Source organism: Leucoraja erinacea, chromosome 21, assembly GCF_028641065.1.
Source record: "Leucoraja erinacea ecotype New England chromosome 21, Leri_hhj_1, whole genome shotgun sequence".
Taxonomy (NCBI): domain Eukaryota; kingdom Metazoa; phylum Chordata; class Chondrichthyes; order Rajiformes; family Rajidae; genus Leucoraja; species Leucoraja erinaceus.
In genome coordinates, this window is record NC_073397.1 from 19,254,602 (window position 1) to 19,270,060 (window position 15,459).

General features: G+C 48.2%; 2 protein-coding genes across 2 annotated transcripts in view; both read left to right on the top strand.

The window, feature by feature from the left end:
- Window positions 1-409: 409 nt before the first annotated feature.
- rspo4 (R-spondin 4) lies at window positions 410-7,127 on the top strand. Its single transcript, XM_055652308.1, has 4 exons — window positions 410-1,239; window positions 2,493-2,636; window positions 4,661-4,849; window positions 7,036-7,127. The coding sequence occupies exons 1-4, from the start codon at window positions 1,023-1,025 to the stop codon at window positions 7,125-7,127; spliced, it is 642 nt and encodes a 213-aa protein (XP_055508283.1). The 5' UTR covers window positions 410-1,022.
- Window positions 7,128-14,201: 7,074 nt separating this feature from the next.
- angpt4 (angiopoietin 4) overlaps window positions 14,202-15,459 on the top strand; it is a 37,585-nt gene continuing 36,327 nt past the window's right edge. Inside the window, exon 1 of the mRNA XM_055652309.1 lies at window positions 14,202-14,489. Within this exon, the coding sequence (XP_055508284.1) occupies window positions 14,217-14,489 (273 nt within the window). The 5' untranslated portion in view covers window positions 14,202-14,216. The remainder of the gene's footprint in view (window positions 14,490-15,459) is intronic.

Here is a 15,459-nt window from a genome sequence, read left to right on the forward strand (position 1 = left end):
TGCTTTCCAGGGCTGTTAAGCAGTGGGAATACTGAATGTGCTTATTGTCAGATAAGCCCTAAAGTTTAATGGATTTAATGGATAATTTATTCATTTTATTCTAGTAATTATACTTTATATTATAGAATTCCAAAATAAAATGTATGCAATTTTTATCGACTTTTACAATGCAATATGATTGTTTTTAAGGAGGGGTACAAGATGCTTATGGAAATTTACGAAGGGGTACAAGGGTATCAAAAGTTTGGGAATCAGTGCTCTATAGCAACAGGGAAATGCAGATGCTGGTTTCCCCAAAAAGGAGGGGGAGAAAAAGAGGGGAGAGAGAGAGGAAGGGGAGTGGAGATGAGAGAGGGGGGAGAGGAGAGGGGGAGGAGAGGAGGGGAGAGAGGGGGGGGGGGGGGGGGGAGAGAGAGTGCCTTTTTATTTCAACCCAAACCCCCCAAACAACCATTTGCAGGCAGTGCCTTTTTACTTTAACCATATTTTCATTTTCAAACCACATTAAGGGGACTTACTCACAGTTGTGTGGACATATGTTCAGTGTTATTCACAGCTCAGAGAAACGTGACCCTCTGCCTTCCTCCAGCTTGCAGACTAATTGCGGCACACCACTTCCTGGTTTTATAGTCCATCCCCCCTGCCGCCAGCGGGGGCAGCAGAGAGAATGGGGAATTTTGTAAAATCATTAATATATCTGTCATTTTTCATCGACTGGAAAAATCCTCGGCACACATGTGGCGGAGGGGGGCTCTGAGCGAGGTGGCCAAAAATGACGGCCGTAGGTGGCGGCGTTCTCTCGGAAATCGCAGCACAGATGGCCAAAACCGGTCAAGAACAGACTTTTAGTAATATAGATTACATTATAAACCTGTGCACATTGCTCCTGTTTGCAGTGCAGTTGTGCACAAGGTGCATGTGTAGAATGCCTACTGTACACCCGTCCATGGAGCAGGTAGGTTTGGTTTTGACCAGAGAAGCCTCGAGAACTGCAGCCTCCGCCCAGCCGTGCACAGTCCCGCATGCCCCGACACCTTCTTCTGTCCCCTCTCTCCGCAGGTTCGCTGCCGAAGTGCAGGAGTTGCCAGGACTGCTCAGCGGACAATGGCTGCCTGAGCTGCCAGCACCGCCTCTTCCTGCTGATCAGGAGGGAGGGCATCCGACAACACGGGGAGTGTATGCACGTTTGTCCTGTGGGCCATTACAGTGTGCGCGGCAAAGATGCCAACCGCTGTCTCAGTAAGTGGCTGCTCCTTCCATCCTCTGTGCTAGCAACCTGAAGCGAACCTGGATTACAGTGCTGGAGTAACTCAGCGGGTCAGGCAGCATCTCTGGGAACACGGTTGGCAACATTTGGGGTCCTCTCAGTCCGAAGAAGGGTCTCAAGCCAAAATGTCACCTCTTCATTTTCTCTAGAGTTGGTGTCTATCTGCAGAGTCGGGACCGTTCTTCAGACTCCAAATATCACCTATCCATGTCTGCTAGAGATGCTGCCTGGAGAACAGTGACATTTTGGCTCAGGACTGCCAAATTACTCCAGTGTCATTCAGTTATACTGCATGGATACAGGCCCTTCGGCCCAACTTGCCCACACCGACCAAATTGCCCCATCTAGACTCGCCCCATATCCCTGCCTGTGTTCGTCCCATATCCCTCTAAACTTATCCTATCCATGTACCTTTCCAAGTGTCTTTTAAATGTTGCTATTACACCTGCCTCAGGTAATTCCTCTGGCAACTCTTCATACACCCACTGTCCTCTGATTGAAAAATAAATGCCCCTCAGGTTCCCATTAAATCTTTCCCCTCCTACCTTAAACCTACCAGTATATCCTCTGGTTCTCGATTCCCCTGCCCTGTGTAAAAGACTGTGCATTCACCCTATCTATTCCCCTCATGATCTCATACACATCTATAAGATCATTTCTCAGTCTCCTGCGCTCCAAGGAATAAAGTTCTAGCCTGCGAACCTCTCTCTATAGCTCAGGCCCTCGAGTCCGGGCAACATCCTTGTAAATCTCCTCTGCACTCTTGCCAGCTTAATGACATCCTCCCAACAACAGGGTGACCAAAACCAAACTTAATGCTCTACATGTGGCATCACCAACTGTTGATGAGATGTCCCATCAGTTGAACAGCTTGTGACATATTGAACCCAACTTCAGCTCATCAGTTCTTGGTTCATAGGTTCATCAAGTTTATTTCGCCATTCAATCATGGCCAATCTAGCTTTCCTTCTCGACCCCATTCTTCTGCCTTCTCGCCATAAGCCCTGTTACCCGTACTAATCAAGGATCTCTCAACCTCCGCCATCATTGCCTTGGCCTCCACAGCTGTCTGATACAATGAATGTGGTGTCAGTAGTGAAAACCAATACCAATCACATCTTGCATATTCTTTCCAGGCCTGCGCGGATCTTTCCTCTATAGTTCCCACAGAGCAGAGCAGAGGGCTGGAGTGAAGGGATAATTCTGCCTCCTTTCATTCCACCAGGGTGCAAGGCCGCCAGTTGTGAAGACTGCTTCAGCCGAGAGTTCTGCATCAGGTGTAGACCCGACCACTACCTACTGAAGGGGAAGTGCTACACAGCCTGTCCTAAAGGGTCCGCTCCAGAGGCCTGGCTGATGGAATGTGTGGGTACGTTGTTCACCTCTCGCCAAGTTGAGTTTAGTGTCCTCTTATAGATTCATGGAGTCTTTAGACTTTAGAGATACAGCACGGAAACAGGCCCTTCGGCTCACCGAGTCCCTGCCGACCAGCGATCACCAGTACACGAACACTATCCTGCACACTAGGGAAAATATACATCATTTTTTACCAAAGCCAATTAACCTACAAACCTGTTTGGCTTTGGTGTGTGGGAGGAAACCGGAGCACCCGGAGAAAAATCACGCGGTCAAAGGAAGAACTTACAAACTCCGTACAGACAGCACCCCTAGTCAGGACTGAAGCCAACTCTCTGGTGCGGTAAGGCAGCAACTCTACCGCTGCGCCATTGTGTTGCCCTGCGTGTCGTACAGCCCTCTGTCACACAGCATGAAAACAGGCCCTTTGGCCCTACTTCCCCACACCAACTGACATATACTAGTCCATCTACACTAATCCATCTACACTAGTCCATCTACACTAATCCATCTACACTAATCCATCTACACTAATCCATCTACACTAATCCATCTACACTAATCCATCTACACTAGTCGATCTACACTAGTCCATCTACACTAATCCATCTACACTAGTCCATCTACACTAATCCATCTACACTAGTCCATCTACACTAATCCATCTACACTAGTCGATCTACACTAATCCATTTACACTAGTCCATCTACACTAATCCATCTACACTAATCCATCTACACTAATCCATCTACACTAGTCCATCTACACTAGTCGATCTACACTAATCCATCTACACTAATCCATCTACACTAGTCCATCTACACTAATCCATCTACACTAGTCCATCTACACTAATCCATCTACACTAATCCATCTACACTAATCCATCTACACTAGTCCATCTACACTAATCCATCTACACTAATCCATCTACACTAATCCATCTACACTAATCCATCTACACTAGTCCATCTACACTAGTCCATCTACACTACTCACAAGTGTGTGCATTTGGACCATATCCTTCTAAACGTATATCCTATCCCAGTACTTGTCTAAATGCTTTTTAAACATTTAGTTTAGAGATACAGCTTAGTTCAGTTTAGTATAAAGATGCAGCGTGGAATCAGGCCCTTTGGGTCCATAACGTCCACAGACCATCGATCACCTGTACACTAGTTCTATCCTACACACTTGGGGCAGTTTACACAGGCCAATTAACCTACAAACCTGCACATCTTTGGAATATGGGAGGAAATCGGTGCATCCGGAGAAAACCCACGCGATCACAGGTAAAACGTACAAACTCCACACTGACAGTACCATAGTCACGATTGAACCCACGTCTCTGGTGCTGTGAGGCAGCATCTCTACCGCTCCGCCACTGTGCCACCCAAGTACAGTGAGCTACGGGCACAATGAGTCTGCAGCAACATCACAGGCGCATAGAGACAGACAACACACAGAAACACAAGCAAAACACAGATGCTGGAGTACCTAAGCAGGTCAGGCAGCATCTCTGAGGGAATGGACAACAACTTTTTGGGTCAGTACCCTTCTGCAGAATGATTGCAGCAGTCAAGAGTGGTTTATAGTCATATGCACCAAAACAGAACAATGAATTTCTTACTTGCAGCAGCATTACAGGCCTGTGAACACAATCCTTAAATATAACAGAATAAAGAAAATAATGTTCAATAAACTAAAATGTTGGCCTCATGTTCTTATTAAATCTTGTTCCTCTCACCTTTATCCTATGTCCTCTGGTTCTTGATTCCCCTATTCTGGGTAAAAGATTGTGCATTCACCTTATCTATTCTCCTCTTGATCTTGTACACCTTTATACGATCACCCCTCAGCCTCCTGCGCCCCAAAGAATAAAGTCCTAGCTTGCTCAACCTCTCCCTATAGCTCAGGCCCTCGAGTCCTGGTAACAGCCTCGTAAGTCATCTCTGCACTATTTGCAGCCTAACAACATAATTAAGCCATGAATAACCCTCTGGTGACTGTTTTGTTGCCATTCTGACTTTCCTCAGATGGTTGTGAGGTGGGGCCGTGGAGCGAGTGGGGTCCCTGCGTAAGGAGCCAGCAGACTTGTGGCTACAAGTGGGGGATTGAGACCAGGACACGACAAGAGCTCTCGGCTTCAATGAATCGTTCGGAGCCCTGTGTTGCCCTGACGATGTCGAGGAGGTGCAGAATAAGGAGAAGACACTGCCCCAGGGGTAAGGTGCTTAGTTTTAGTTTTCCCATCTAGTGTCAGTTTACATTTAGTGTAGTTTAATTTGTTATTGTCACGTGTACTGAGGTACAGTGAAAGGTTTTTTGTCGCATGCTATCCAGTCAGCGGAAAAATTATACATGATTACAATCGAGCCGCCCACAATGTACAGATACAGGATAAATGGAATAACGTTTAGTGCAAGATAAAATCCAGTATAGTCTGAAAAAGGACAGTCCAAGGGTCTCCAATGAAGTAGATGGTAGGTCAGAACAGCTATCTAGTCGGTGAGCTGTTCAGGGGTTATGAGTCCCTTATGGGGAGATCAGCCCATTGCGATTGGTAAAAAAAAGACACAATGCTGGAGTAACTCAGCAGGTCAGGTAGCATCGCGAGAAAATATGGATAGGTGACGTTTCAGGTTCTTCGCTTCTCATTTGACACATTTTGTCACCGTTTAACTTTTAAGCCTTTCCACTTACTCCACCCATGCGCCAATCAAACCCTCTCACTTCTATCCACCTATCACCTGTCTAGCTTTGTGCCACCCCCTCCTCTTTTCCAGCTTCCTCACCAACACTAATTCAATCTGAAGAAGAGTCTAGACCTAAAAATGTTGCCTATCCATTCTCTGTACAGATGTAGCCTGACCTGTTGAGTTCCTCCAGCACTTTGAGAATGCACATCCAGGCTGCACCGCACTCTTTCCAACATAATGACAATAACCAGCTCAATTTAATACTCTGATTTTAGTATATAATTTAGTCATTGGCAGGAGATCCTTGGCTACTTTTAATGGCCAGTTTATGCAAGTGGTTCTTTAGGGAGAATTTTCTAGAATGTTCTAATTGTGAAAAACTCAGTGTTTTAGACTGCCAATTTGGAATTATTACAGGTTAGTCCAGGACTGCGGTCAGACAGAATCATTTTTAGAAGCACTTATTTACTTGTTTACCCGATTCGGTAGAGGACCTTTCATGGGGAGTAGATACAGATGACCTTGCTCCAAAATTAAGAATGCCTGGAAATTAATTCAGTGGATGCACTAAATGGGGCCAGCAAACTAATCTCATAATTCCTGTTATCACCAGAACTCTGAATTCTGCACCAACGAAGAAATCAGAGCAGGGATAAAACTCTCGCTCACTCACACCTCACCATCCATTCAATAAGTTAACGGCTGGGTCGTTTGACCTCAACACTACTTGCCCACTCTCTCTCCACACCCCTCAATCTCTCTCTACACCCCTCAATCTCTCCCCTCACCCCTCAATCTTCCCCCCCCCTCACCCCTTAATCTCCCCCCTCACCCCTCAATCTCTCCCCACAACCCTCAATTTCATGATAGTTCAAATTTCGTTTATTTAGCTTTGAAATACTGAGCGGAAACAGACCCTTCAGCCCACCAAGTCCGTGCCGACCAGTGATCATCCCGTACACTAGTACTGTACTACACACGAGGGACAATCCACTAACTTTAACGAAGCCAATTAACCTACAAATCTGTACATCTTTGGAAACCGGAGCACCTGGGGAAAACCCACGCAGTCACAGGGAGAACATACAAACTCCATACAGGCAGCATCCGGACATTTCCAAGCCGCCGAGGAGTGTTCACCCGACGCCGGACTGGCTTTCTGGAAAGAAGGCCTGAAAACATCAGACTGGCTGCGGAGGCCACAAATAGGCCCCGACCTTGGGTGATTCACAGAGGAAGAGGACTTAACGTTTTGATGCCTTTCCCCACAGTGGAAATTTTTGATTCTGTTGTGGGGGGACGTTCATGTTGAATCCTATAATGTGTTGTGTCATTTTTTCTTATTTTTAAATTTTTCTACGGATGTATGGAAACTTAATTATTTCTTTTATGTAAAGCACTTTGGTTTCAACGCGAGTTGATTTAAACGTGTTATATAAATAAAATGTACTTACTTACTGACTTACCCGTAGTCAGGATTGAACCCGGATCTCTGGCACTAAACTTCTGTCTTTCCCTCCTCTACCCTTCTCCTCCTCTACCGCCTCTCTCCCCTTACTCCTCTTTGTGTCCATTTCTTGCTTTCACGGGTTGGGGAACTCGAGGAGTTTAGCACAAGTCTCAGAGACAGCTGAGGTTTTGGTAAATGTCTGATTCTAGGTGATCCCAAAATAAAACACAAGCTTATTTATCTTTTACTTCTTGCCCTACAGGTAAAAAAACACGTAGACACAGAGGAAACAAATGGAGGAAGAGGCAACTGGCCAGCGGATGGAGGTCAGAGGAGGGCGGCATCTCGTCGTAACGGAGGGGGCTCGCTGGTGAAGAGGGGGGGGGGGGGGGGGGGGGGGGGGGGGGGGTCCTGACAAGGTGGGAGGCAGAGGCACACGGCAGACCAACAGGAGGAATATGTTCAGAGATGGATCATGGACTTTGTGTAGACTTTGCCAAACTTGGAATCTCCTTCATCTCCCAAAAGGTTGTGGATGCCAGGTCAGATGGAATTATCCACACTGAGGGGGAGCAATTGCACACACGGTCAGAGGCAGTCGGCCTTTCATTTCCTCCCTAACCTTCTACCCTTGTCCATCCCACTCCACACAGCCCCCCTCCCACTCCTAACCCTATGCCTCCTCCACCCCTCCTCACATCCTCCACCCCTTTCTTCCCTCCCCTCCTCTCTCACCCTCCACCCCTTTCCTCCTCTCCTCCCCCTCTCCCTCCTCACCCCACCCCTCTCCCACACCAACTACCATTACCGCACCCTCCCCTTTCCTCTCCCTGCCTCTCCTCCACCACCTAACCTACCTCTGTTCCCCACAACTCTCCTCCCTCTCTTCGCCCACTTGCCCTTTACCACATCCCCAATCAACTGCTTTCCTGCATCCACCTCCCCACACGCTGATGCCCCTCTCTGCCTCTTGCTACTTTCATTCCCCTTTTCTATCCCACTTTCCCTGTCTTTCCTTATCGGCCCTTCTCTTCTGTTTTTTTCTCCATTCTCTCCCCACTCTCCCCACCCCAACCCATCTCCTCACCCCATCGTCATCTCTGTTCTTTAAACCACTACCTCTGATCAAATCATTGGACACCCTTCATGCATCCTTGTGAGACTTGGTATCAGACCTTGTTTGCTCCACCTCAGTGCAACGTCCTGGGATGGTCTATTAGGTGGAAGGTGTTGTGTCTGGGAAGAGGCCATATATCAGCCGTGATCCGTTAGAACGAGCTGCAGGTCCGAATGGCCTCTTCCTGCTGCTCCACCCTGTGCTGTGTCTCTGGGTAAATAAAGCATCCATGTTGACTCTAACATTCCTACTGTGCTCCCATCTTTGCATGTGTTACCTGAGCTACATCTCCTACCTGGACAACCCACCACATCGCTCCCAAGGCTCCACCAGTAATCCCAAACCACTGTGTTGGTTAATCTTTAGCAGGAGACTTAGTCAAGACCCAATTACAGGTGAACTTGATGAACATGATGACCAAGGGAACAGACGTTGCTCCCTCATGGCCAGCTAGTTGATACGACATCCGTGTGTGTATATTGCTGTCGAGGGTGCGTGCAAGAAGATGGACAGGACAATATTTGGATCAACCACCCTGGCCATCGTTCTTGTATACAAAAGAGGTTCAATGTTTAAAGCAGATACAAGCATTGGCCTCAATGTGAATTGATTGATTGGAAGATGCAGCATGGATATAGGCCGTTCGGCCGACAGAGTTCACACCAACCATCGATCACCCACTCATACCAGTTCTATGTTATCCCACATTCTCATCCACTCCCTAAACACTAGGGGCAATTTTACAGAGGGCCAATCTACCTACAAACTCGTATGTCTTTAGGATGTGGGAGGGAACCGGAGTACCCGGAGGAAATCTACACCCACGCGGTCACAGGGGGAACGTGCAAATTCCACACAGACAGCACCCGAGGTCAGGATCGAACCCGGGTCTCTGCCGTTTGCAGGCAGCACCTCTGCCAGCTGTGCCACTGTGCCACCCTATTTCACACAGTTTTGCTGTTTAACCAACGTATCCATGTAAATTTTGAAAATCAAACTTGTTTAGTACATCCAGAATGTCACATAAAATTACAGTATAACATTGAATTATTCAACTGTTAAGATAACATACAATTTGATTTTCCTGGTGCAATTAATGTATCTCTTTGCTTTATAAATATATATACATATTCAGATATTCTCAGTGAAAGGTTGTGTTGTGGATAAACTATTATTGTTGTGTTTTTGTATTAACATCCATTTGTTCTTATTTGTGTTTGACATGATCTAATAAAGTAAAAAACTTGTTAAACTTGTTATTTATTTTACAGTCAGGACCGATTCTCCTTTACCTGTGTCTGGGTTACTATAATGTTCAGGGGCCAGTGATGTGCTCCAGTGGTAGTCCTTTAGAAATACAGAGATACTGTGCAGAAACAGGTCCTTCAGCTCATCATGCCAACCAACGATCACCCCGTACACTCTCACTATTCTACACACCAGGGTCAATTTACAATTTACAGAAGCCAATTAACTTACAAACCCGCACGTCTTTGGAGTGTGGGAGGAAACCGGAGCACCCAGAGAAAATCTACGTGGTCACAGGGAGAATGTACAAACTCCGCACAGACATCACTCATAGTCTGGATTGAACCCGGGTCTCTGGCGCAGTAAGGCAGCAACTCCAATGCTGCTCCACTGTGTTGCCCTAGAGCTACAGATGTGACAGTGCTGTGTGAGAGAGGTTGGAGTGGGGGTCAGGGTCACGGAGCGAATGCATAATGCATGCAATATGTTTGTCATCCACCACCCTCCCTAGTCTCCCTGCTCCATTCCCCTCCTTCATACATTCATCTCCCTTCCCCGAGTCCCGCATTTCCCTCTTATAGAAACATAGAAACATAGAAAATAGGTGCAGGAGTAGGCCATTCGGCCCTTCGACCCTGCACCGCCATTCAATATGATCATGGCTGATCATCCAACTCAGTATCCTGTTCCTGCCTTCTCTCCATACCCCCTGATCCCTTTAGCCACAAGGGCCACATCTAACTCCCTCTTAAATATAGCCAATGAACTGGCCTCAACTACCTTCTGTGGCAGAGAATTCCGGAGATTCACCACTCTCTGTGTGAAAAATGTTTTCCTCATCTCGGTCCTAAAAGATTTCCCCCTTATCCTTAAACTGTGATCCCCTTGTTCTGGACTTCCCCAACGTCGGGAACAATCTTCCTGCATCTAGCCTGTCTAACCCCTTAAGAATTTTGTAAGTTTCTATAAGATCCCCCCTCAATCTTCTAAATTCTAGCGAGTACAAGCCGAGTCTATCCAGTCTTTCTTCATATGAAAGTCCTGACATCCCAGGAATCAGTCTGGTGAACCTTCTCTGTACTCCCTCTATGGCAAGAATGTCTTTCCTCAGATTATGAGACCAAATCTGTACGCAATACTCCAGGTGTGGTCTCACCAAGACCCTGTACAACTGCAGTAGAACCTCCCTGCTCCTATACTCAAATCCTTTTGCTATGAATGCTAACATACCATTCACTTTCTTCACTGCCTGCTGCACCTGCATGCCTACTTTCAATGACTGGTGTACCATGACACCCAGGTCTTGTTGCATCTCCCCTTTTCCTAATCGGCTACCATTCAGATAATAGTCTACTTTCATGTTTTTGCCACTCACATTTATCCACATTATACTGCATTTGCCGTGCATTTGCCCACTCACCCAACCTATCCAAGTCACCTTGCAGCCTCCTAGCATCCTCCTCACAACTAACACTGCCCCCCAGCTTCATGTCATCCGCAAACTTGGAGATGTTGCATTCAATTCCCCTGTCAAAATCATTAATATACAGTATATTGTGAATAGCTGGGGTCCCAGCCTTGTGGTACCCCACTAGTCACTGCCTGCCTTTCTGAAAAGAACCCGTTTACTCCTATTCTTTGCTTCCTGTCTGCCAGCCAGTTCTCTATCCACATCAATACTGAACCCCCAATACCGTGTGCCTTAAGTTTGTATACTAATCTCTTAAACTATTTCCCCCAGTTTCCCTTTCCCCTGTTCCCTCTCACCTATATCCCTGCTTCTGGCTTTCACTTCACCCCTCCTCTGCTCTCCTTACCTGATACCCGTTTGTCTCCTTTTCATCTCTACCCTCTATTACTTACTCCATCCACCTGCCAATCACCCCCCCCCCCCCCCCCCCCCCTCCCACCTGGGTCCACCTATCACTTGGCCGGCTTTGTCCCGCCTGCACCTGGCTTTTCCAGTTTTCTCCCACCTATTACAACTTCAGTCTGAAGAATAGTCCCGACCCGAACCGACGTTTGTCCATTTTTTCCACAGATGCTGCCTGCCCGCTGAGTTCACCCAGTGCTTTGTGTTTTGCTCAGGATTCCAGCATCTGCAGTTCCGTGTGCCTCCACGTTTGGTCCCTCTGGAGAGTTTGAAACTGTAATTTGGATCATGTCCAACAGAGGGCAGGCGTTCCACAGACCACATTGTGTACTGGACCCAAATGAGAACTCCGAGAATGAGACCTTTTCTTTAGACTTGAGAGATACAGCGTGGAAACATGCTCTAGCCATCGAGTCCACGCCGATCAGCGATCACTCCGTACTAACACTATCCTACACACTAGGCACAATTTACCAAAGCCATTACCCTCCAAACCTGTACATTATTTGGGGAGGAAACCCAGCACTCGGAGAAAACCCACGCGGTCACAGGGACAACGTACAAACTCTGTACAGGCAGCGCCCATAGTCAGGATCCAACCTAGCGCTCTGGCTGCAACTCGACTACTGTGTCACTGTATAGCCCTTTCAATGGGGAATTGTTAGGAAAAGCCAAGCAAGTTGGATCAATGGAGTTATGACAGATAAGGTGTTGGTAGCAAGGCTAGAGAAACATACGGACATCTATAAACATGAACATACAAATCAGGAGCAAGGGTAGACCATTCAGCTTAGATTTAGTTCAGAGATACAGTGCAGAAACAGGCCCTTCGGCCCACCGGGTCTGCGCCAACCAGCGATCCCCGCACATTGACACCCACTAAGGACAATTTTTACATTTACCAAGCCAATTAACCTATATACCTGTACGTCTTTGGAGTGTGGGAGGAAACCGAAGATCTTGGAGAAAACCCACACGGTCACGGGGAGAATGTACAAATTCTGCACGGCCAGCGCCCGTGGTCGGGATCGAACCCGGGTGTCCGGCGCTGCATTCGCTGTAAGGCAGCAACTCTACCGCTGCGTAACCCCCACGATTCAATAAGGTTTAGGTTTAGAAACAAGGGCCTGCAGATGCTGGATTACAAAAATAGATGCAAAGTGCTGGAGTAACTCAGCGGGACAGGCAGCATCTCTGGAGAACATGGATAGGTGATATTTCGGATCAGATCCATTAGACCATATGACGTAGGAGCAGGATTAGGCCCTTTGGCCCTTCAAATCTGCTCTGCGATTCAATCGTGGCTGCTCTATCATTAAATCATAGCAATAGGCAATAGACGATAGACAATAGGTGCAGGAGTAGGCCAATTTGGCCCCTTTGTGCCATCATTCAATGTGATCATGCCTGATCATCCAAAATCAGTACCAGTTCCTGCCTTCTCCCCATATCCATTGATTACGCTATCTTTAAGAGCTCTATATAACTCTTTCTTGGAAGCATCCAGAGAACTGGCCTCCACCACCCTCTGAGGCAGAGAATTCCACAGACTCACAACTCTCTGTGTGAAAAGGTATTTCCTCATCTCCGTTCTAAATGGTTTACCCTTATTCTTAAACTGTGGCCCATAGTTCTGGACTCCCCCAACATCGGGAACATGCTTCCTGCCTCTTGCGTGTCCAAACCCTTAATAATCTTATGGTTCAATAAGATCCCCTCTCATCCTAAATTCCAGAGTATACAAGCTCAGCTGCTCCATTCTATCAACCGCCATCCCAGGAATTAACCTTATGAACCTACGCTGCACTCCCTCAATAGCTAGAATGTTTTTCCTGAAATTTGGAGACCAAAACTGCACATAATACTCCAGGTGTGCTCCCACTAGGGCCCTGTACAACTGCAGAAGGACCTCTTTGCTCCTATACTCAACTCCTCTTATTATGAAGGCCAACATGCCATTCGCTTTTTTCACATCCTTCTGTACCTGCATGCTTACTTTCAATTTCCCCTCTCAATCACATTCTGGATTTAAGTTTGAGTGTTTTATTTGAGTGCAGTGTTTTATGTTCCACTTTGTTTGTACCTCTTCAGCATGTCCACGGAGTGGCGGTGCAGGTCCGTCTGCAGCCTGGACTCTGTCCCATCCACATTTGTCAGCAAGGGTCCGCTGTCCCTCTCCCCCCCCCCCCCCCCCCCCCCTGTGTTCTGAAGCTCGGGGAACCGGGGCGGGTGAGCGGTGACAACAGGAGGGACAGACACTCCGGAGGCTGCACACTCACCCCGTCCCACATCTAACGCCACGGATAGATACAAAGTGCTGGAGTAACTCAGCGGGACAGGCAGCGCCTCTCTGCTCCCCATCTCTGCTCTCACAGACCCACCCACTATCCCCTCCTCTCCCCCCAACACAAATCCCACCACCCCCACCCTCCATGCCTGCCGTTCCCACACCCACCCATCATCTCCACCCCCCACTCCTATACTCTCCCCACGCCCCGAAGCACAGATCGCCTCCTCTCCACCCAGTACTTCTCGCAGCTAGTCCCCCACTGGAACGGGACACGGTGGGGGGGAGGAGACGACACATCGCGTTTTGGCTGTTCTTCCATCCCGCCTCTGTGAGCGTTGAGGAGAGGAGGGAGGGAGGGAGGGGGAGAAGAGGGAAGGAAAGGGAGGGACAGAGGTGGGAGAGGGGGAGTGGATGGAGAGGGAGAGGGATATACAAAAGAGAGAGAGAGAGTGTGAGGCCGGCGGAAAGTGACCAACAGCGAGAGACCAACAGCAGAGAGAGATAGAAAGACAGAGAGCGACTGAGGGAAAGAGAGAAAGTCAGAGGGAGAAAGTTCGAGGGAACGAGAGAAACGCAGAGATAAAGAGCGAGCGAGACACCTCGATACAGAGAGTTAAAGAGAGAGGGAGACAGACAGAACGAAAAGGGAGACACAGAAAGCGGGAGAGAGGGAGATAGAAATAAAGTCAAAGGGGAAAGAAGAAGAAGAGGGAAAAGAGGAAGACCGAGAGAGACAAATAGGTGACAGCTACACCAGAGGAAAGATATAACGGAGTGAGAGACGGAGAGGGGCAGAGGATGGGAGGAGCGGGCAGCAGCTGAGAGGTAGAGCCGGTGTCCGGAGGGGACAGGTTGCCCGGGGAAGGGGGGCAAGTTGAGCGGGTGGGGGGTGATTTTTTTACCCGGGTCTGCGGGATGTGGGTCGACGCCGTCGCTCTGTCAGTCCTGGGCGCCTGGCTGAGTTTGGGATGGGAGCTACGAGGGGCCGAGGGGCTGGCGAGGGGAGGCCAGGGGACTCCCTGCAGCTTCACCTTCCTGCTACCCGCCCTGGAGACGGGCCGAGCGGCCGGCCGGCGGGACATCAATATCCTGCAGCGGGACTGGCCGCCGAGCCAAGCCGGCGCCACGGATCAGAAATTTCGCCAACTGGAGACGTCCACCCGCAACAATAGCCAGTGGCTGCATAAGGTGAGACCGAGCCCACCCGGGTCTTCCCTCGTACGCCCGGGTTACTTGGACAGCTACATGGATGGATAGGAAAGGTTTGCAGCGATATGGGCCAAACGCCAGCAAGTAGGACCAGTGTAGATGGGATAACTTTGTGGGCATGGAAGGGGCTGTTTCCTTGCTGTGAAGCTCCAGCAATCTGTGAATGTAGAACTCGGGCATCTTACATTTGGTTATTAGTTAATAAGTCCCATTAGTTAAAAGGCACATAGAAACATAGAAAATCGGTGCAGGAGTAGGCCATTCGGCCCTTCGACCCTGCACCGCCATTCAATATGATCATGGCTGATCGTCCAACTCAGTATCCTGTACCTGCCTTCTCTCCATACCCCCTGATACCTTTAGCCACAAGGGCCACATCTAACTCCCTCTTAAATATAGCCAATGAACTGGCCTCAACTAACTTCTGTGGCAGAGAATTCCAGAGATTCACCACTCTCTGTGTGAAAAATGTTTTTTCTCATCTCGGTCCTAAAAGAATTCCCCCTTATCCTTAAACTGTGACCCCTTGTTCTGGACTTCCCCAACATCGGGAACAATCTTATTGCATCTAGCCTGTCCAACCCCTTAAGAATTTTGTACGTTTCTATAAGATCCCCCCTCAATCTTCTAAATTCTAGCGAGTACAAGCCGAGTCTATCCAGTCTTTCTTCATATGAAAGTCCCGCCATCCCAGGAATCAGTCTGGTGAACCTTCTCTGTATTCTGTACACAATAACAAGTACTTGATAGGAAAGGTAGACAAAAGTGCTGGAGAAACTCAGCGGGTGCAGCAGCATCTATGGAGTGAAGGGTTTCGGCCCGAAACGTTGCCTATTTCCTTCGCTCCATAGATGCTGCTGCACCCGCTGAGTTTCTCCAGCACTTTTGTCTACCCACTTGATAGCAAAGGTTTGGAGCGGCATAGGTCCAACACGGATATATGGGATTT